Source organism: Physeter macrocephalus, chromosome 4 (genome assembly GCF_002837175.3).
Source record: "Physeter macrocephalus isolate SW-GA chromosome 4, ASM283717v5, whole genome shotgun sequence".
In the NCBI taxonomy this organism is placed as follows: domain Eukaryota; kingdom Metazoa; phylum Chordata; class Mammalia; order Artiodactyla; family Physeteridae; genus Physeter; species Physeter macrocephalus.
Genome location: NC_041217.1, coordinates 139,448,739 through 139,472,102, shown reverse-complemented (window position 1 = coordinate 139,472,102; position 23,364 = coordinate 139,448,739). Strand labels below are relative to the sequence as shown.

Genomic DNA, 23,364 nt, shown 5'->3' with positions numbered 1-23,364 from the left:
TGTACAAAAGAAATCTTTAGAGAACAGAGACTTTTCTTTACATACTTATTCCCAGAGCCTGCCCTTCATCTCATTTTGGTTTTCCACATTGATCCAATTGTAGCACTTCCTGGAGCGAGCTAGGTTCTAATCAGCAACATCAGGAAGAGAACAGGACAAAGCCAAATGAGAAAATGCAGATTTCATGTCATGCTCTTTGAAAACAGTGAATGCTTTCTAAGCTATCAGGCAATGTAAGTCACAATTTAACGTTTAATAATTTTTACCTGTAATGGACATGAACAGGAAATATGGAATGGGTCCTTTATCTATTCAATAGGTACACGATTTCTACTGAGATGAGCACCATGTAGCAGAATTTTGCTTTGCTCTCTGTCCCACATAGTTGTGCTGACCTTAAAACCTCATTAGTAGGCTATTCAGCAGTGATGCTTGGATAATCGCCACCGAATGGTGAATCAAAGAAGATGCAATCTAGAGGCACGAAATCACCTAACATTACTTCCTGTTAAGAATTTTTTCCTTATGATTGTGGAAAAGCTATTGAGTTAAAGCAACCATGCCGACTCCCCAAAGATAATGGTTCAAACCCCCAAAAGAAACGGTTGCAATTCTCTTGGATTGCCAGAAAGAAGGAATCAATCATTTAAAGAAAAGTCGGTCTGCACGTCACCTCTCAAGTCACCTCTCCACAAACGTTAACATCCTACACACTAGTATTGTTTGAATGCAATCCCGCACCGAATCGAAATACTGGACAACGGTGGCCACAGGAGTCGTCCAATCCACGCCTACTTCGCTTCTTTAGGGATTCGGGTGATTGAGGGACCGGAGGGCGAGGCAGCTTGAAACAGACCTTGACCGAGTCACAGATGAACCACTGCAGCGCTGTCAGGGTGCCAATCATGATGATCCGGGCGAACAGGCCCTTTCACACGGCCCCGAACGCCAGGTTGCGGAGAGCCTCAAAGGCTGTGCTGCCTTTCTCCTTGCTCAGAACGGACACGACGGAATCGGCCGGGTGGGACACGACGGCGCAGAAGACGCCAGCTATGTAGCCGGCCGCGAAGGTCACGGCCAGCTGCTCAGCTTTGGTGCACTGGCTCTGCGGCTTGGGCACCACATACTTGGAGAGCGCCTCGACAGTGCGCTCGAAGCAGGCGAACTTCATCATGGTGTAGGGGATCGGCCGCATCCAGCGCGGCGCCACGCCTTTGTAGAAGGCCCACCGGCCCTCCTCACCGTACATCCTGGGGACCGCGGCCCGAGGCGGGCGACCAGGTACAGGCTGCTTCTCCACTCGTAGCCCTTCTCCTGGCCCAGGAGCTGCGCGTAGCGGATCTATACGGAAGACCTCGTATAGGCCGAACTTGAAGAGGCCCTGCAGGGAGTAGCACAGGAAGGTCGGGGCCCAGCCTCGGGCCAGGCCGCGCAGCCCGTCGTTCCACACCGTCACGCCGAAGCCGCTCAGGATGCCCTTGTACTTGCCGGGGTCCACCCGCATGCGGCACTTTACCAGGTCCAGGGGCACAATGGCCGTGTGCGTCAGCCCGCAGCTCAGCATCCCGCCCAGGCCTCACAGCTGCAGGTACTTCGTGGAGCCGTACTCATAGCTGGGTTCCTCCGCAGCCGCCGCCCAGGGCCTGCCCTTGAGTCGGCCCGCGCTTCTCACCTGCAGGGCTCGGTAACTGCCAGAGTCACACGTGGCCGAGCTCGGTCTAGGCACGCACTCCCCTCAGCCAGAGCTCCTTCCTCCCTCAGCGGTCCCGGTGCATTGCGCATGCGTCTGAGTTTACCCCCGAGAGCCCGCCAACCCAAAGGTCAGGGTGAGGGACAAGCCGGCCAGCGCCCACTGGGATTCGGTCGCGCTCTACCTGCACCTGCACACCCCCTACCATCAGCTGGGCTGCTTTGGGGTTGCAATCCCCCTCCTGAAAATTTAAGTAGGGGCATCGTCCCGCCCCTCACCTTCAGGACCGCCCTTTGCCCCGCCCTCATGCCTTCGGGCGAATGGGCTTCTGGTAACGGCAGAAATCCTGCCCCTCAGCCCTTCTTAGCCAATGGTCAGTGGTCCGTAGGTCTCACTTTCGCTGGTGGGTAAGGCTTTACGTGCCTGAAGTGGCTTCTGTCCGGCTCAGCAGCTTAGTCTTCTACAACGATGCTAAAAAAATAAATCAACAAGTACAAACATGAGTAAACACATGAATAGGCAAGTAAATAGATAAGGAGGTGAGTGAGAGGGCGAAGAGTCGCCATGCACCGTTGCCTTCCTGAAAGGCTTTTCTGGAGTCCTCACTCAACTGCCCGCTTATGGTAATGGTCATCTCCATGGCCACAGAGTGTTCTATGGAGGGAATGGGCAGAGAGAACCAGGAACCTGGCGTTGGAGGCCCAGTCCCTCAGCTTCCGGCCTTACCTAACATTCTTCTTTTGCGGATGGGAAGGATATCTCCCTCCAACACCCACACTCCACTCGTTTCCCTCCAAGAGTTGTGAAGGTTTAGGAAGCATGGAGGTTCTCACTAAATTGAGAGAGGGTGCTGATTATTTTCATTCATTAGGTATTTTTTTCATTGACTACTGAATCCCTGCCATGATTCTGGAGTTTACGAAAGTCAGAAATCCTCTCTCCTCTTAGGGAGCTTGCAGTCTCGTTGGCCTGGAAAATGAGAACTAAATGACTCCACGTGTAAATAAGTAGCATATATTCATTCATTCACTCAGTGTGTGCTGGCCCCTATGCAGGATTAGGGGTTTAGCAAAGAGCCAGACATATTCTTGCTTACGTCTAAACAAGGAGATTAAAAATTGGTATTGTGTGATAAGTATTATGACAGGAGTTTGAATAAAGTTCTGGATGAACAATGAGGGGCAACTAATTCTGCCTGATGAATTTAAGAAGGCTTTTCAGAGGTCTTGAAGGATGAGTAGGAGTCGGGTATATAAAGAAGAATGAAAAGATAATTCCAGATTAGGGGAAACATGAGTGCATGACCCACTGAGGAGAGGTGAGTAATTTGGCATGGTGGAAACCAGCAAGGGTTGAGTCTGAAAAATATAGAATTGGGTCAAATTAGGGAAAGCCTTAATACCTGTTCAGGACTTTGACTTTTATCATGTAGGGAGGCCAGTGTTTCTCAGAAGTGTGATCCATAGACCACCTGCATCAGAATCATCTGGAGAATTTTATTCAAAATCCCTGATCACACCCTAGACCCTCTGAATGAGAATCTGAGAGTAGGACTATGCAATTTTAATAAGCTCCCTTGGGTGGATTCTTCCTTAAACTTCACTAAAGTTTGAAAGCCACAGAATGTGGATGATGGGAGGTCAAGAATTTTTTTTTAAGGTTCTCTGATTAGTAATTCAACACTTATATCCTGGATGTGTATACAACTCTGAAAATTCATCACGCTGTACGTTGAAGATTAGTGCTCATTACACACTTTACACATTATATCATAATTATTTTTTTAAAAATTGGCTGGTATAAAATTCTAACCACAAACTAGGGATGATGGCCAGAGGGAAAGCAGAGGCAGATACAAGACTTCTCAATCAACAAGTCTTATTGAACTCCTTTCCTTATTGTAGCCTTTTTAAAAAAAATTAATTTATTAATTTATTTTTGGCTGCATTGGGTCTTCATTGCTGCCCGTGGGCTTTCTCTAGTTGTGGTGAGAGGAGGCTACTCTTCGTTGCGGTGCACGGGCTTCTCATTGCGGTGGCTTCTCTTGTTGCGGAGCACGGCCTCTAGGCTCACGGGCTTCAGTAGTTGTGGCTCATAGGCTTAGTTGCTCCGCAGCATGTGCGATCTTCCCGGCCCAGGGCTCGAACCCGTGTCCCCTGCATTGGCAGGCGGATTCTTAACCACTGTGCCACCAGGGAAGCCCCTATTGTAGTCCTATACCAACGTTAATTAATTAAACAAGGCCCTTAGACTGAGAGGACTTTAATGCTTTGGCAATTTATGTAAGGAAACCAACCAACTAGGCTGTTTGTGATTGGTTTTGATTTTCCAAATAAGGCAAATGCTTAAGCTATAACCAATCAAATAATTTTCTTGCTTTGCTTCAGAATCTCTATAAAGTCTTTCCCCTAGTTCCTGTCACCCGAGCACTTCTAAATACTTCCTGTTTGGTGCTGCTAAACGATGCTGATTAAGATCCACTTTTGTTGTAAAGCAATTATACTCTAATAAAGATGTTAAAAAAAATCCACTTTTGCTCAAATAAACTCTTAGAATATTTAATATGCCTCAATTTATCTTTTAACACCAGGAATTTCAGTATTAAAGAGAAGACTCTCTCCTTGAGTCATAAGAGAACAATGAAGCGTTAAAATATCCCATGCTGATGAAATCAGTGCTTCCCAAAGTATGTTCCTGAGGATATTGGTCCACAGTGGTCCAACAAGTTCGAGGGGCATTTCGTACTAGAGCATTCATTCTCAACTGAGGTGATATTATCCCCAAGGCGGTGAAAATTGGTTCTTAAGGGGCAAAAAAATCTTAGTACAGTGGTTTGAGACCTTCCAAAACTCAACTCTACCCAACAAAATCTTATTCCTTGTTATTTAATTTCCAGGTTGGGGGAGGAGAGCAGGGAGGGTCAGGGGGATAGAAAAAGGCCATTAGGGAAAGAAAGTCTAAAAAGGATGTGGGAAGGGAAGGCCAATAATGAATAAAAGATTAAGGAACACTAGAGCTTCCTCTTGCAGATTCCTTTCTTAAAGAGACGTTCTATAGTAAAGAACTTTACTTTGTTAACTTAGAGTTCCCTAATCTTACTGGATCTCAGAAGCCCTTTTTTATATTATACCTATTCACATTTCACAGACGCAGTCTTCCGTGGAGCATATTTGGGGAACTGCCGAACTCTATCCAAAAATGAAGTTTAGAGAAAACAAGGAGTAAAGAGGACCAGAGTAATAATAGCAATTACCATTTACTTAGGCCTCTGTTTCCTAAAGGTACAACTTGTATGTTTTGCTAACATGTAACACAGGTCACCAGCTATTTTGTGAAAACTGAGGTTAAATCAACTTATCTCATTTGTATGAGATACTTGTTCTTTACCATTAAGATATTGCTAAAGAAAATGTACAAGTTGAAGAAACCAATCTAGAAATCTTCAGGACCAGAATTTTCTTAGACAATTCTTAGTTCAATATCTAAGCCATAAAGTCAGAAACAACTGGAAGTAGCCTATAAAAATATTTTGGCATTACAGAGCACAAAAACCACCGCTATTAAGTTTATCTCCTTGGTACTTATGTAATGTAGGGCAACATTTCTGTCTTGAAATCCTTATTACACTTTTGCTGTATTCTCCCTGCTAACTTGAGTTGAACAGTAGACCTTTCCACAGGGCCAGATGTAGACTTTTATGTTTTCTTATTTGTTATACTTAAAGAGAAGAAAGTTAAAATGTATTCACTCATTCAACAGATTTTTACTAAACTTCTATCATGTGCCAGGCATATTTTGAATTAATATACCAAAGCAGAGCTAATAATCTACATTGTCCTCAAACAGAATTTCCATGAGCTCTAAAACAGAATCACAGAGTTCCCAGATAAAACAGCAAACACTTCTCAAGTACCTGCTCTTTTCCAGGTGATGTAAATATCTCTAATCCTTACAACAACTGTACAAGATAGATATTCTTCCCATTTTATAGATATAAATGGTGGACACTGTTGTCTACCCCAAAACCAATTGCCTATTCCTCTTTGCTACAGAACCTCTGTTTGCTCAGGTATCTGGCAGATATCCTGTGATCTCTACATCATATTTGCTCACTTTCTTCTCATGACATTTAAACTTGCAGGTAGGGTATTTGATTTTCGGCCATAAATACTTAGGCCCATTGATGGTTTCTCTGCTCCAATTACACAAGTATATATCTGTGCACGATGTCCTCACCCCTATGTCCATGTGTTTGTGTATGTCTTTCCACTTTCCTCTGCCAGTTCATGTCATTTTTCAGAATCAGAGGCAAAGTATGTATGTCAGAAAACTTTCCTTTATTAACCTACCTCCTTTGTGTTTTTCCGGTAATTACAGTTTAGTTTGCCAGACATTCATTTGTATTTAATCTGGACTGGTAAATTGCCATTTTAAAAAACTGTAAAGGAAATACTTCATATGAGACTGTAAGAACACAGCTTACTTTGTTTATGTATCAGGTCATGATTCGGTGTTCTATCCAGTCTCCGTGGGCATTGGCCAACTCACTTATCAGTGAGAGTGAACTGGAGTAGTTGCTTGAGTTATTTTCTTAGCTTTAACATATACAATGAACTTAAGCAGGTAACTTCATCCCCCATCGTGAATCTCTATATCCATCATAAACACTTAGAGAATACAATTTTTGGTATGTCATTTTTTTAAAAAGCACATGAAGGACATTGAAATTAATAAATTTAAGTTCTTAGGAACTGAATGGGAAGGAGAATTCAATGTTTATTAAGCACTACTATGTGTAAGCCACTATGCATAGTGGAAAAAGTCACATGCTTTGGGCAGAAATAAATTCTGAGTTCACCTTTTTTTCTAGCTGTGTGACCTTAGACAAGTTATTTAGCCCCTTTCTGAGCTCCAATTTATTTATATATTTTTGACATCTGTGATTAGGACTAATTATAACCTTTTAGAGTTGTTATAAGAAGAGAGTATGCACACAAAACATCTAGCCCAGTGCCCTGTGCATTAATGAGCATCCCATGAATGTCAATTCTGTTACTTGTCCCCCTTTTCTGGTCCTCCTTAATCCTCTCAGAACCCATGTTTCTGTGATGCCATAGTCTCTGCTCTTTCCCCTCCACTTGAGTGGATGATTTATTCTGTTAACTAAATTCCAACTGACTTAGACAGTTTAGGACAGGAACTGAAGAAATCCTAAGTGACAGAAGTGTGAACTTCTTTGACAATGCCCCAGGACATGTCATGGCATAAAACAAGTAGGACAGAGGTTGCTCTCCTGTGGCACAGCAGGGGTGGGGGGCACAGAGAGGAACAGGACAGACAACTGGGTGGCCTTTTTCCTTTTCCAAAGTGACTCTTCCAGCCTAGTGCCTTATTCAACTGAATTCTAGCTAGGGCTGCCACCTCATCCCAGTTTGTCCCAGACTTTCCTGGATGTAGCACTGAAAGTCCAGTGTCCCTGGAACCCTCTCAGTCTCAGGCAAATCAGGACAGTTGGTCACTGTACTTATAGGAGTCTGAGCTGTGCTAGTGGCTTCCAGCCACTACCAGTGTGCTGTGGCATAAGAATCACTAGCTTTGGAGCCAGGCAGCCCTGGGCCCAAATCCTGGCTCGTTGCAACTCTAGCTATGAATCTTATAAAAGTTATCTTTCTTGAACCGCAGTTTCTATATCTGTAAACTTCATCCTATTCTTTCCTGAATTTGTAATGAACTTCATATTATTACTAAATTAAATGATAGCACAGTGCTTGCAATGTTATAGGCCCTCAGTGAATGTTAGTTCTTTCCTTCCTGACTTCCACATACTTAAGAGGGTTTCATTATCCCCTGGGGTACCATGTCTCTAAAAATCCCTGATTCAAGGAAGGGAGGTGGCCCATTGGACAGCAGGGGGCACTGTTGCCACTATTCCTCTCTTTCTACCCGCTGCTCTGCATTCCCCCCATCCTCACACCAAAGCAATGAAGCTTTAGTAAACCACTGATCAAAGATGGCTAAACTCTAAACCCACACTTGGTTTTAACTTATCTAAATGTGTCCCACATGCCTGCAATAATGTTCAGGGTGTATCTGGACCATTTTAAATCTTGTACATTTAATTTATAATCCTCCTCTCTCCAGGAGGTTTGTGATGTGCCAGGGGGTCAAATGTTTATTCTTAGAATTATTTAACCCCAACCAACTAATTATTCTGATGAATTGTATACTTTTTCCCCTTTTTTGCTTGACCAGATTGGAAACAATGACAGGCATTTAACTGAGATTTATTTGTAAAACTCCGTCAGATTGGGAATTACGGAGTTCTTTAAATTGTCTCTTAAAATAAATATTTCTGATTTATCTGGCAAGTTAAAGGGGGAAAAGCAACAATCTCCAGACTCATTAAACTCAGTCTAACCATGTTTAAAGAGAATGTTGTGGGAGGTAATAATCCCTATATGTTTGGGTGAAAATCGTTCATAACAGATCTTCATGCCTTTTTGTTTGTTTGTTTAAGGAAGTACTTGTGTGAAGCAACATTAGTGCTCCTAGTGGTAATAACTGTTTACCTGTGGTGGGTTCTGGAGAGGGAAGTACATACATCAAGTACTTTTTAAGTTTCCAGAGTTCTTAACAATATTTAAATTTCCAAAGAACTCCACCGATCAAGCAGCATGTACGTAATCTACCTGTGCCCTTTGATTGGAATCTTAGGAGAATCTGATGGACTATGTATCACAGTAATGGTGTAACCTTAGTAAATAATGACACCCTTCTTTCTTTCCGAGTTTACACAGCAGTTTATTGGTAATTTATAGCTAACAAGATAAATACGAAAATATTCCTATGAAAATAACATCAATGCATCTGCAGATTCAAAATGCAAACTAGAGCTTTATTAGACTCTTCTAGCTAACATATTCTAGTAGTCAGATAAATATTTCCCATTGTAAAGCATGAGTGTTTTGATCCCATTGGAAAGGCCCGAAATGACAATGAGTACATTCAAGCTAGTGAAGGTAATGTAGCCAACATGAGGAAGGGATGTATGAAAGCGGTGTACTCCTCATAACAATGGCAAAACAGCTTGAATTTGAGCTGCTGTTGAAAACCTGGTCTTCGGAAGTGGAAGGAGGACTGAGCAGGCAAATCTCTCTTTCAGAGCTGTCCAATAGAAATATGTGAGACATATATGTAATTTAAAATTTTCTGGTAGCCACATTAAAAAAGTAAAAAACCACATTTAAAAAAAACACGTTGCCTCAATACATCCAAAAAAATCATTATTTCAATATATAATCTATAAACAATTATTAATGATATTCTTTTTTTCATACTATGTCTTTGAAATCTGGTGTATATTTTATTTTCAGCATATCTTAATTTGGACTAGCCACACTTCAAGTGCTGAGTAACCACATGGGGTCATAGCTATGGTACTGGACAGCTTGGGTTTAATCTATGCTTGGAGAGCCTGACACCACAAAAAGGTTGTGCAGCTGAACTGAATCTTCTAGTTAGAGGTAGCCTTGGGTAAGCCAGAGGTACTACTTCTTTCTCCTCATTCTCCATTCCCTTGCCCCTTCCTCTTCCTTGACATCACGTAATGCATGCTAACCATGTGCCAGATACTGGGTGCTGTGCTGGATATTCTAAATGCCTTATCTCATTAATCCTGCAAGAATCAGAGATCTTACTTTATAGTTAAAGTAAATGAAATAACTAAATGATGGTACTATAGTGTAGTGGCTAAGATACAGACTTGGAGGCTATTCATACACATTTCTGACACTTCCTGTATACCTTGGGTAAGAAATTTCTTAATTTCTCTAAGCTTCAGTTTTATCATTTGTCAAATGGACAAAATAAATGTACCTCCCTTATAGATGTTGTTCTGTGGTTTAAATGAGGCCTCATTTTGCACTTTACATTTTGCATTGCCTGCAAAGCTGTAAGCATACATTAAATCTTAATATCATTAAATGGGACAAATGTGGGACACTTCGGAATTTGCAGCAATTATACAAACATTACTACCGCTACTACTACTGAGGTGCAAAGAAGTTAAATGACAACCAAAGTAACACAGCTAATAAGTAATGATCAGGTTCTCAACCCAGTTTGCCTGTCTCTAGAACAGTATTTCTTGCCATCTGTTTACAGTTATAACATGGACTGAATTTGTACTGACGTTATACATAAAATGAAAAGGTCTTTTGAAAGATAAATTCCTGATGTCTGCTTGCTGTTCTCATAGAAGCAGAATTCAGGGAAAAATACTGGGTGTTTTGTGTGTGTTTTTTTGATAAATAGGAATTTACTGTTCTAAGAAACTAGACAAGGAACATACATAGAGAAAGGAAGATTAAATTTTTCTTTGTTCTTTTTTTCTCTCTTTTTTAAAATTGAAGTATAGTTGATTTACAATGTTGTGCTAGTTTCTGGTGTATCATTTGTTCCTTTTTACTCTGATTTTACTAGGGAACAGTATCCTGCGTATATTAGCATTAAATTCATGCATGTTGTATTAAACAAAATCTGCATTTTAACAAAGGACAGAGATATTAAAGCTACTAGCCCCTTTTAACACTGTACTTATAGGTACATGTCACCCTTTAAGACAAAAAATTTCTTGAAATTTATGGAAATTGGATAGTACTATCAAAAGTACAGGTGATCAGTTATATATACTGTGAAAGTTTCTGTGCGTAAAAATACTTTTTTCCATCAAATTAGCAAGTAAAAACAAAACAAATGTCAGTGCTATTGAGTCTAACTCAGCTAGCAATGCCACTGTGAGCATGCCCTCTCTGCCCAGATGTTGTACTTCTTATCTGCTCCACAGAATTGTTTGTTCCAGTCTTTATCTACACAATCTCTTCAAGTGCTCTCTGTTTGAGTTCATCTTTTTTTTTTCTCTCACTCCTTTGTCTTCCATCACTGCTGCATTGTGTTTCGTCTGTTTAAGATTCCTAGAAGTCACGTGAATCAGTCAGGGACCCAGGGTTAGGAGGAACAACCCTGCCTAGCGTAGTGCTAGTCCAGGGCCATGACTGGCCTCAAGTGTGTGCCCCACCTGGAACAACTGCCCCAAAGAAAACCCCACTCAGCTCCATTTTAATCTTGCAATACCTATGTGAGTCCTAGTTACTTACTGTTCCACCTTCTGAAAGAAAAACCAAGGAGAGAGACTAGATGTCTGGATATGTGGGTTCTAGTTTGGCCTGGTTCTGCCATGTCATTTCCACTCTTAGTCTTAGATAGTGATTCTGAACCGAACTTGGGTCTGCTCACCTGCTGTGCAGCAAAGCCAGTTTACTGGTGAAGGAAAGTACGGTGTTTATTTATAGGGTGCCAAGCAAGGAGTACAGGCAGCTCATGCTCAAAAGACCTGAACTCCCTGATGGCTTTCAGGGAAGGGCTTTTAGAGGCAACATTTGGGGTGAGGGTTGCAGGGGGATGACTTTCTTCTGATTGGTTGGTGGTGAGGTAACAGGGTGGTGTTTCAGGAATCTTAACCATTAACTTTCTGATTCCATCCAGTCTGGGGTCTAAGTGCTCCTGCTCAGCTTGTGATCACCATCCTCCACTCGGGTGGGGGTCTTAGTTCCAGTTCCTACAGAATAACTCAAAGATACATGTCAGATTGTTGCATATATCCCTTGAGGAGGAACTAGGACTCTGTTTTACTGCTGAACTATTGTTTCTTGACTGCTTTTCCTTTCTTTCTGCATTCCCTCACTTTCCTAATTAGTAACTGATTGCATCTGCTCTTTGGAACTCTGGGAAGGCATAGGAGACTATAAATCCTTTTTCTTTATAAGAAACGGGAGACATGGAGGGGCTACTGTACGCAGGAGGGCCCTGCAGGGTCCTGCTCAGTTTCAAAAGTGACTGCTATAGTTTCCTCTAAGAACTCCCTCCACATGGCTACTGCTCAACCTCTCCATCTCCTCTCCCTCCAGTCTCCTGACCTCACTGTAGGATAGCCATGCTGCAGCCTTAAACATGCTGTTCTGTCTGGGACACACCTCTCCTGCTCCTGTTCCTGGCTAATTCCTACTCATTCTTTAGGCCTGAGCTCAGGAATCAGCCCCTCAAGGAAGTCTTCCTTGACTTCTTGATCCAGATTAGGACCCTCATATGGGTTCCTATAGCACCCTGGGTCTCCCCACCACTCCTCAGCTTTCATCTGGAATTGTTTGTTTACTGTCTGGTTTGCCAGCTAGGAAGTATACATAAAGGTAAGGATCCTATCTTTTTATTTACTTCTGTGTCCTTTATGCTTAGCACATAGTTGGCACTCAATGCATATTGGCTATGGGTAAAGAAAAGCAAGTAAGCAGGGCATCCTAGGAATTTTCACCAAGTTGCTACACCTTCATCCTCCTTTGCCCCAACTGTAATGGGGTATGTAACAAGACAAACATTTCTATAAATCACCAGTGCTTTCTTGGGGAGAGCACTGTGTTTGCTTAGAAGAAATATTGAGCTAGCAGATATATGGTTAAGAACATGGACTTTGAGGATAAATTTCCTGGTTCTGAATCATGGCTCTGTCACTTAATGGCTGAAAACCTTGGGCAAGATACCTAACTTCTGTAGGCTTCAGTTTCGTCATGTGTAAAACGGGGCTGAAAATAACAGTACCTACCTTAGAGAGTTGTTTTGAGTATTATATGAATTAATACACATAAAGGGCTTAATAATTACTGGCACATACAAACAGTAAGTGCTAGTAGGTATTATTACTGTTATTAAACCATCAGGGATAAGGGGTAAGCTCAAGGAACCAAAGCTGATCCTCAGATTCTGCTCGTCAGGAGAGTAGTCCTGTTCACTCTGGGCTTTCTGTTTTGTATGATGTTTGGGAAAAGTTGGTGGATTCAAGTTGATTTACTGTGCCGGTGAGAAAGGAGATGACTTTGACATTGGCAGGAGAGGAAGGTAAGATTCATTTGTACATTCAACAAATATTTACTGAATGTCTATATTGAACTAGACATAAAGAAAAGTAAGATAGTCACATCCATTACAGAACTCTCAAAAATCAAGGAGAGAAAAGCTAGAGAGGCTGGGTACTGGGGTGGGTGGGGGCCGGGGGGGCGGGTAGGGGAACCGGACCAGTTCCTCTCCAGTGGGTGTGGCAAAGGAGAGGAGGATCTTGAGAGAACAGAAACGCTAAGGCAGGATTTTAAAGCATCTGCTGTAGGATGTGTCATGTAAATCTTCCCCTCTGTCCCCTACAAAATCTTCAATAAAGTTTTCATTGCTCACTAGAGAGAGGCTGAAGAAGATAGCAGATATGTAGGTTATAGCCGCTGGGGGAAAGATGCTATAGGCAAAAAAGCCCTTCCTTACTCTTGTGTGCTACCAGTGAGGAAACATTATAGTGCATACAATATTTAATGATTATAAATGATACCGCTGTGTACTGCATAATACAGAGCTCTTTAAAATGAATATGGGGCTTCCCTGGTGGCGCAGTGGTTGAGAATCTGCCTGCCAATGCAGGGGACACGGGTTCGAGCCCTGGTCTGGGAAGATCCCACATGCCGCGGAGCAACTGGGCCCGTGAGCCACAGTTACTGAGCCTGCGCGTCTGGAGCCTGTGCTCCGCAACAAGAGAGGCCGCGACAGTGAGCGGCCCCCGCTCGCCGCAACTAGAGAAAGCCCTCGCACAGAAATGAAGACCCAACACAGCCAAATAAATAAATAAATAAATAAATAAATAAAAGAATATGAATTAAACAGTACCAATAGCAATGTTTTAACCGAAGAGAAGAAGCATCATTCAAAGTAGGAAATTTGGGACTCTGAGGAAAAAGTAGCCATATCTAAAGCTGGAACTCAGATATGACCATCAACCAGCCCCTTTGTGGTTAACTAGTCAAAGTGGTGATTCCCCAGCAACTATAACTTGTCATTTTATAAACTACTACTTACGATGATGCAGACTTTCTTAAATATAACATCCAAAGGTTTAGGTGTGGGGAAGGAAGGGGTCTACTATGTACTTACTGCTCTCATCCTTCAACTTCCAGTTTTTCACTTTTACATCTTACCATCTTTTAAAATAATAATTTAAAGAAGTATATCTATATCTATTTCTATATAGCAGCAGCAGCCTAAGAAGTAATCAGTCATCAACCTAAATATAACAAAACTATCAATTTGCCTGAATTTCCAAGAGTGAAATAAATAAAGCTCTGTTGGAATTTACCTACACAGATTGAGACTTTGCAGGGAAGAGAGAAATAAACTAGTATTTTTTTTATTTGTTTACTGCATAAACGCTGAGGTTTCTGCATCTTATAATGTGACTACTGATTAAAAAGGTATATGGTTGTTTATTAATTCAAAGCACTATGCAAATTCACATCACCTTGGGTAAATTTTGCCTCTAAAGTTATGAAATAAATATGGAAGCATTTTGTCCTTAACAAGGCTAAAATAAGTTAATTCAAATAGTTGTCTTTGAATAGGATTTTCCTTTAAATCATTAATAGGAAAATGAAGAGAGCTTGGGTGGTCAAGCATGAAATGTAAATGAGAGTAGTTTTCTTGTTTAGGCCTTATCAGCTGATGTCACCTGATGTTAAAATTTAAATTTGATAATGCAGAAAATGACCTTATAATTTGCAGCATAATGAAACAATGCACCTTATGCCCCAGATTTTTTGACAGTAGTACTGAAAATATGATTTTTAAGTAACATTTTCAATTGACAAGGTCGGTGAAAAAGTTAGACATTCTGAATTGAGTAGAGTCAGAAAAAGAGCTTGCCTGTCCTTGTATCTATGGGACCATATTTTTTAAATCAAAAATTAAGATACAGGGTGTTAAAGCAAAGCAGAGACAAACCTAGATCTCTTTAAATGGATTTAAATTACCAGTGAAAGTCCTAAAGGGCCAAATAATACAGGAAGAATATACTTTTTGCCCTCTTATTAAGATGAGGAATATATTTCTTTAAAGCAGAAAAATATTTTAGAAACCTCTTTTCAGCTTTCCAGTACATCATCAGCCTCAGATTGGCAACCACTTCCTATTGTCAGGCAGCTGGTGAGAAATGCAAAATACAGCTGCAACCAGAGGCTCAGGAAGATCAAGGTGGACACCAGGCCTTGGCTCTCAGCTTCTACCATTCTGCTACCCGAAAGAGAGAACTTCAGAGAAAAGATAGTTAAAAATGCACACGTTGGGGCTTCCCTGGTGGCGCAGTGGTTGAGAGTCCGCCTGCCGATGCAGGGGACATGGGTTCGTGCCCCGGTCCGGGAAGATCCCACATGCCGCGGAGCGGCTAGGCCCGTGAGCCATGGCCGCTGAGCCTGCGCGTCCGGAGCTCCGCAACGGGAGAGGCCACAACAGTGAGAGGCCCGCGTACCGCAAAAAGAAAACAACACACACACACGTTTTCGCCAGGTATTAACCGTAACTACCTCCTTAAAGAAAATGATTGATCCTATGATCATAAGATTTTTTCTTTCTTTTTTGGACCTAAGGTGGGGGGTAAAGACCTCAGGGAGTCACAAATTTCTATAAAACAAAAAAATGAATTAGTTTAGTAGTCTTGGGAAACTATGAAGTTTGTGGCAGCTTTTTAGGTGTCCCGAGATTTGGGTTGTTTTACAGAGGTAACTAAATTCATGGCACAGTTAGGCAATGGTTCAAGCTCATGCTAAAATATCCTAAGTCTATTTTACTTTAAAGCATTCTAAGTATGCTTGACTTTGGAAGGCATCAACAACAGCAATATGCCATCTTCCAGAAATGCATTCCTATACCAATAAGACTCTTAAAAAGTGGGAATTACTATAGGGCACACCCTTGAGCAGCTATCACACTGCACTGAGCTCTTGAAACTATTCTGGAAGCATCACTCTGAACGGCTGCTTCCCTGCAGGGGAGATAAATTAAATTCAGCAGAAGCAGCAGCTTTTGGAAGGAGAAACACGGTTTGCCTCTTGGAATGCTTTTCTACCGGAATAGGTTTGTTTATATGTTCCTCTGGAGCTTTAGATCTGTGCACCGTTGAATATCACTCCGCCTTTTTTTGAAGCTATGAAATAGCTTCTGTCTGTGGGATGGCGGGAATAGAGAGTTTGGAAATTAAATGCCTAAAACGTCAGATAATCCAGATGACATATATGCAATAGCATTCCATGAAGAACTTAATTCAACCCAATCCCTTGCATCTTATTAACCAAGGTATAGAAGCTCTCCAAATGTTGCACCCAAAAAAAGGGAAAATGCAAGGGTCTTGCTGCAGTTCCTGGTACGCACTGAGAGCCGCTTTGTTACAAGTGTATCCAAAGTCCCCAGCACCAACGACTCATGGGGCACTGCCCATCCCTGCTCCACTCGGCTCTGCAGCTCCCAGAGGTAGCGGTTGTGCTATGAAGGCAGACCTTGCCAAGCTGGCCGACAAGATGCTGCGCCCCCCCAGGTGCTCCCGGTGCCGGAACCATGGCTTCCTGGTGCCCGTCAAGGGCCACGCGGGCAAGTGCCGCTGGAAGCAGTGCACCTGCGAGAAGTGCTACCTGATTTCCGAGCGCCAGAAGATCATGGCCGCGCAGCAGATTCTCAAGAAACAGGCCTCCGAGAAGCAGGAGGCGGCCCTGGGTGTGCAGGGGCCCCACCTGGCCTCCGGGGCCGCGGCCGCTGTCCCGGGTTCAAGCTTCCGCCTGCTGCCTCCGCCTGCTGCTTCGGTAGACGCACACCCGGGCCCCGAGGGCCGCGCGGCCGCCTACTTCCTCGAGAGACCCCCGCGGGGCCCGAGCCCCGGCCCGAGCGCCTTCCAGCCAGTTCGCGGCCGCGGCCGCGGCCATGTGGGGCCGAGCGAACGAGCCGCCGCGGCCATGCCCAGTTCTCTGAGGCCCCAGCTCGGGGCGGAGGCCGCAGGCCGGGGCTATCCCGGCCGCCCGGAGCTGCACAGGCCGCTTCGGCCGGTGCTCAGCCCGCCGTTCGCCGACTTCGGTAAGATTCCCGGGCCCCGCGCGGCCTTGCCCTGTTGTTGCTTTCTCTCCGGGCTGCCGCCTCCCCGCTCCCCACGCCGGCGTCCCAGGCCTGCTCGGATCCCGCGGGGAAGGGGTGGGGGTGGGGAAAATGCTTTCTAGAGGTAACCTTGCTTTGGGATACCATTTTCTGAGTAGGCATTAGGGTTCGGTGCCTTTCTGCAAGAAGGTAAAAGAGAGAAAGGAATGGGTGGTTCTGAGGGCTTTTAACATTAAGCTACAGCTTTTTCCGTTTCCATCCTGAAAGGAAAAAAATGGCCCCCAGTCGACTTAGCTGCCCCTCCTCCTCCACGGAGAGGCCCGAGGAAGCCTGACCATACTGCGCTTGCGCGCCTCTTCCCGCCCGTTTCTTGGGCTGGAGGCTCCTCCCCCAGGACGTCCCTGTGGGTGGGCTAGCGCAACAAGACTGCGCCTGCGCACGTCCCCTCCGTTTCAGTGCCCTAGAGGCCCCGCCCCTCAGCCGTGCCCTTCCCCAGTGGGTCTATCTGTGCAGCCCTTGCGGCCCTTTCCCAGGCGTGGGTGGGAATGCGATCTCTGCTCCCTACAGGAGGACAGTCTATTGAGATGATTGTTGTTGCCTGTTTTTAATCCCCTCCCTCCATATGCATAAATTACATTGTTCCCTAGGTCTTGTGGCTTTCACTATTACAATTTCAAGTCACATGTAGATTTGTAGCTTTTTTAAAAGGGCTCTTTTTGGTTGCAGACACGTGTTTTCTTGGTTTTCTCTATGGCAGTGTGGTAGAAAGAGCACAAGTCTGAGTCAGGACGCTGGGGGCCTGCTCACTCTGTAACCCTAGGCAAGCTCCTTCCTTCTGTGGCAGTCTCTCCCCTCTGTATGCTAAGGGGATCGGCCTGGTGCTCTCTGAAGCCCGTTTCTGCCTTCTGGGACATTCTAGGAAAATATAGGTCCCTAGAGAACTAGATGGGGAAGACAGATCTGAAACAGCAATTCTAGGAGAAGGATACCTTTCCATGGACACAGTGCCTTCCTTCCTTCCTTCCTTTCATTTATTTATTTTTGGCTGCACTGGGTCTTCGTTGCCGTGGCCAGGCTTTCTCTAGTTGCAGTGATCAGGGGCTGCTCTTCGTTGCGGTGCATGGGCTTATCACTGCGGTGGCTTCTCCTGTTGTGGAGCATGGGCTCAGTAGTTGTGGCATGCGGGCTCTAGAGCACAGGCTCAGTAGTTGTGGCGCATGGGCTTCATTGCTCCGCGCCATGTGGGATCTTCCCAGACCAGGGCTCGAACCCGTGTCCCCTGCATTGGCAGGTGGATTCTTAACCACTGTGCCACTGGGGAAGCCCCACAGTGCCTTTCTTTGTTCCATCTCTCAAAAAACACGGACTGAGCCCTGAGCACTATGTGCCAGACACTAGTGATGAAAAGGATGAGTCAGATTCCTCGCCCTCAAGGATCTTGTCCTGGGGAGAGGGACACCACTGATCAAAGAGTCGCACAGATTGGTGTATAGAGCTCTAATAATCGATGGTTTAGCTGTGGTCAGAAGGAAGATTAGGAGCTGAATACTGAGGACTTCAGGAGGCAAAGTGGGGTCAGGAGAAAAAGACTTCCAAGCTTAGGGAACAGCATCTGCAGAGGCCCTGAGGTGGAGGAGAAAGAAGGAGCTGCTAGATTTTTGGGAACGAGGAGGCTGGAGTGGAGGCAGGAACCAGCCCACATGGGCCTTCATGGCTGTGCCAAAGGACTTTTCCTAAGAACAGTGAGTGGAACATGGGTGAAGGGTTTACAAAGCAGGGAGGGTCAAAAGCATAATGGATGTGGGAGTTCTCTGTAAATGGATGTGAGTGTTTATTGTACTGCTACCTTCAGACAGTAATGTGATGCCCTGTTTCCTAGCTCCGTGTGTTTTTAACACGTCCCTCATTGTGTCCCTTTTCAGGGCCCCCTCTGAGCGTCAACTCAGATCGTGTGGTGGGGTCTGAGTACCTGGAAAGAGAGCCTTCCAAGCTGTACCGCAGCTGCTCCAGCATGCACCCCTACCACCCGTTCCTGCTGGGCTACCAGGATGCATCCCTTACCCCAGGTTTCCCCCTGCAGCAGGGCTTCCGGCACGTGTCCTGCAGCCACTACAATGGAGCAGGCTCGGTGAGTTCCATCCCTGACTCTTCAAGGTTCCTGCTTATCCCAGTTACCCTGGCTGCTTTTACGGACCCTCGGTCCCAGGAAGCCAGCCATTGTGCCCACTCTGTACCAGGCCCTGGGCACTGGTCGGAAGGATACAGCATTGACCTTGTACTGTGTGCGCCTCTGGGAATGCATGTATGTAGCCAAGTCTGTACACATGTAGACAAGTCAGCCTGGGCTGTGGCGTGGATTAAAAGGCTCCGGGAGCTCAGGCAAGAAGGAATACAGACACATTTCAGATGAGCCCGAGAAACCGCCACACGGTAACACTGAGTGACCACCAGCCTTGACCCATGGAATGCCAGTGCTAGAAGGGCCCTTCATTTTGCTGGGTACCAGAAAGGAAATATCACTTTCCTGGAGCCACACATTTGAGGGCAGAGCCAGGAGCAGATGTAGGTCCCCTGCCCCAAAGGTACATCCCACTGGAGACGGCAGAGGGCTTTCAGAAGGAAGTGGCATTTAAGCTTAGTCATGAAAAATATGGAAACCTTCCCCAAACACCTGTCATCTTAGGAGATATTTGTTGAAAGAATGGATGAAATTAAATCCTTTTATAAGATCAGCGGTTGGCTACTAACTGGTGTGCTTGTGAGCCTGGAGTTTTGAGTGCTGGATGTGTAAAAGTCAGAGCCGTTGTGGGAGATACGGGTTGGGGGACCAGGTTTTGTGGCCTTGGTTACCAGCTCCCTCCACCCTTCTCCCTTTTGGCAACCACTGAGGGCCATCAGGACTGCAGGATAGTGAGAGGCCTGGGTGACCAGTCCTGACTTTGACCCCATAAGGCTGGACCTGTGGGGGAGGTTGGCTCAGACGCAGTTCAACTTCATGGAAATGTAGACCACTGTTAACCTTTACTCTCTCCCTCAGAGCTACAAGCCTAACGCTGGGTGTTACAGAGACGTTTCCCTTGGGTGGAGGGTGGAGAAGAGTGAGTAGAGAGTAGGCTTCTTTGGTTTAATGTGGGAAGTGAGTAAGAGAAGGGATAAAGGCTTGGCATGTACATAATGAGGTCATTAGCCACAGGTCATTAGCCAGTTCAGTGGGGTTCCAGCTGTGACCAGGCAGGTCAGGCACGAAGGGGCTGGATCCCCACTCCTGCTTCACCTCAGCAGCATCTCCTCTGTCTGTTCCAGATCTTTTAAAGTTTTATTTAGAAATCATTTTCCATTCATTCAAGGGGGAAAAGTTGGAACACCCCTGGTCTTGATAATTTCCAGAGTGCTTACTGGCCCTTATGTCAGCCCTGGAGGTGAATGTTATTTCATTGTAGGGCAGAGGAAGAAGGCTCCAAGAAGTTATGTATTTGTCCAGGGTCACAGGACTGGGGAGCGAGGGACTAGGATTCAGATGACACAGCTGGTCAGTCACAGAGCCAGGACAGAGGTAGAGCAAACATGGCCCTTGACTCTCACCACTACCCCTGCCCTGCCTGAAATTTGGGGGTGCCGGCCACCCCACTGCAGCCCAGGGAGAGCACGGCGTCTCTATCCTCCACACAAAGAGAGGGCCCTTGGCCAAATGGAGCACACACCCACCGTCTGCTCACACAGAAACCTGGGGCCTGGCGTCCGAGGCAGGGCTCTGATTGACAGGCCTGCCAGATGGCCTTTGTTAGGAGTGTGATCTCAGTTGGTTTATCTGGGCCTGAGCTGCCACCACAAGCCCCAGGCAGGAGCTGTGATCCAGGGAGGGACTCTGCTGAGCAGCTTGGAATTAAAGCACTAATAATCTCCCTTCCCACCCCCTTCACGTCTGGATAGAGGATCAGGCATTTATTTGTGAAGCTGTTTCAAACCCTAGAGCCTATGAATTGCTTTCATCCTTGTCCTGCTGCCCCCTGCCCAGCCTCCTAGATACGCCCCAAGCCACCTTCCACCTTCTCTTCCTGTCCTGCCCCACCTGCTACTTCTTTGCTTCCTCTTTTCCCTTCCCACAGAAGAGCACAGGCCTAGAATCGCACAGACCTAAAGACCAATCCTACCTCCGCTGTTTACTGGCCACATGGCCTGGGGATGTCACCTAACCTCTGAGGACCTCGCTTGGGTTCTTAATCTGTACAATGGGGGTAAGAGTCCTATCTCATAGGGCCATTGATAGATTCCAGCAATAAGGTGTGAACGTGTACAAAGTGTCTGGCACAGGGTCTGGGACATGGCAGGTACTCAAATGTGGGCTTATCTTCCCTTCCTTGTGGTCAAATTAAGTTAGGAAGTGCTGGGTTAACCTAAGGAGATTTTTGCAGACTGCCTCGAGGCCTTTAATATGCTTGTGTGCGACTCACCAGTGTGGAGGTGGTATGCAGTGTTTCGAACTCCCTGGACAAAGAACACTGTTGAGAGCGCTTTCAGAAATACCTTGTAGGACACCAAAGTTCTCTGGAGCACAGCTTAAGAAGGGCTGCTCTGAAGTATCTGGATGGAGAAGTAAACAATAGGACCCACACCTGAAATTCATAATTTTCTATTACATTAATGTCTTTCCAGTTAAGTTTCTCTGAGCAGTGTAGTCACCACCCCTCCACGTCCCCTCATTCCAGCCTTGGGGTCCTGTGATGTGGGGTGAGCTTCCATCTTCCGGAGAAGGAACAGAAATACAGAAGGGCTGATTGCTGACGCCACTTTCCTGAGGTCACCCAGCTGCCCTTGCCTCAGTAACGGCTGCACTACACTGTCCGGTTAGAAGGGGGACACCCCCCAGGCCCAGCGACCCCGGAGTCTGAGTCATTACACGTGCAGAAGGTGGGACCACACGTAGTCGGGATGCATGCAGAGCCTTCTCCATTGCAAAGCAGTGGGGTCAGGCCCACTTGGGATTCAGCCCTGCCTCTGCCACTCACCAGCTCTGTGGCCCTGGGCCGTACCTTCATCTCACCGATGCAGTTTTTGGTCACCACAGTAAGGATAGTAATAGAACCTCCCTCCTAGGGTCGTAAGGATGGAAGGAGGTTGTGGACCTGTGCAAGTGCGCCTGCTCCCGGGCTTATCTGAGGTGTGCCTGTGTTCCTTCTTGCCTCAGTCACCTGGCAGGTGCTTGCCGAGCAGCCTGTTCCGAGCGCTCTGTGCCCCGGTGTCAGGGCCACGGAGGTGAATCTGCCCCACCGGGAGCCTCCCGTTCAGGAGAATGAACGTTGGGTCGGCCCTTCTGGCCAACCCTCTCCCCTCTGGCTCTCTGCTGTGTGCGCCCCACAGGTGGAGGAGCCAGTGGAAGACCTCCAGCCCAGCTACTACCTGCCGCTGCTGCTGTTGCCCCAGTGTCCCCCGCGGTACTTCTCTGCGCTCCACTGCCTGCCCCCGCCGCCCCCGTCGTCCTTCTCGCTGTCTATCGTGTCTGACGCGGACGAGAACACTGGTGAGTAAGCCCCCATCTTGCAGCTGCCGGGGGGCCAGGGAGACTTTCTGGAGGAAGGGGGCCCTACTGTGAAGTGGAGGTGCAGAGAAGGGAAATGGAGAACAGAATTTTAAATGTGCTGGGCCCTGGGTAAGCTCTTCCTTGCACCCCTCCCTAAATTCCATCCGTGAGCATCCAGGGGAGGTGGGTCCCCATTCTCAGGTGAGGAAACGGACAGAACCCTGAGAGGTTCTCCTATATGTCCGTGGTGGAGCTCAGATTTCAACAGAATTCTCTGTCTGGCTCCAGGTCCAATGCTAATTTCCTCACCTTAGCAGTGCCTGTGGGCAGAGACTTGGAGGATGGCATGCATGTGGTGTGTTCAGAAGACCAGAGGTGCCAGGCCTCTCTGGCTGGGGAAACAGCACGTGCTGAGCCTGGAGCAGCTGCTGGAGCCAGTTTGGGGGCTGGTGGGGATGATTCCTCTCCCCCAGGCCACTCTGGAGGGAACCTGCCCTTCACAGCTCTGCCACTGGTGCACTTGGTGATCTTGGGCACTCACACCCCCCTCTAGACCTCAGTCTTCTCACCTGTAAAATGGGCTCAGTCACAGGGTTACTGTGAGGGTCAGCTGCAACTCTGGATGTGAAAATGCTTTGGGTTTTCTTTTGAGGGGCCTTGCAGCTTTAAAGGTTCTAGGATTTTTTTTTTTTTTTACCCTTTCCATCCTCCCCTGAGGCTCCACAGGAAAAGAAACTGAGGCCTATTGTACACTTGCTATGTGTGCAACACCTAGATCTGTTAGCTGGGGAGATGGTGCAGTGTGGCTTGAAGTATGCTGGCCCTGGTGCCTCACAGCCTGGGTATAAGTCTTGACTCCAGCGCTTGCCGACGGTATGCCCTCAGGCATGTTAATTCACTCCTTGGTGCCTCCGTTTCAATATCTGCACAAGCAGACTAATAAGGGTCCCTTACTTCATGAGGCCATCCTGAAGATGGCTGAAACGATGAAGGCGGTAGTCAAAGTTAGTTCTCATTTACTGTTTCACCTAATCCCCTGATGCTGCAAAGTATGGCATCATCTCCTTTTTTTTTTTTATTTTTGCGGTACGCGGGCCTCTCACTGTTGTGGCCTCTCCCGTTGCGGAGCACAGGCTCCGGACGCGCAGGCCCAGCGGCC

The 23,364-nt window shown here is 46.1% G+C and overlaps 1 protein-coding gene and 1 pseudogene across 1 annotated transcript in view; one reads left to right on the top strand and one right to left on the bottom strand.

Annotated features, from left to right (window-relative positions):
• Window positions 1–706: 706 nt before the first annotated feature.
• On the bottom strand, window positions 707–3,118 carry LOC102992755 (phosphate carrier protein, mitochondrial-like; annotated as a pseudogene).
• Window positions 3,119–16,089: 12,971 nt separating this feature from the next.
• DMRTB1 (DMRT like family B with proline rich C-terminal 1) overlaps window positions 16,090–23,364 on the top strand; it is a 7,771-nt gene continuing 496 nt past the window's right edge. Inside the window, exons 1-3 of the mRNA XM_007128168.1 lie at window positions 16,090–16,669; window positions 18,610–18,815; window positions 22,046–22,205. Coding sequence (XP_007128230.1) covers window positions 16,090–16,669; window positions 18,610–18,815; window positions 22,046–22,205 — 946 coding nt within the window. The remainder of the gene's footprint in view (window positions 16,670–18,609; window positions 18,816–22,045; window positions 22,206–23,364) is intronic.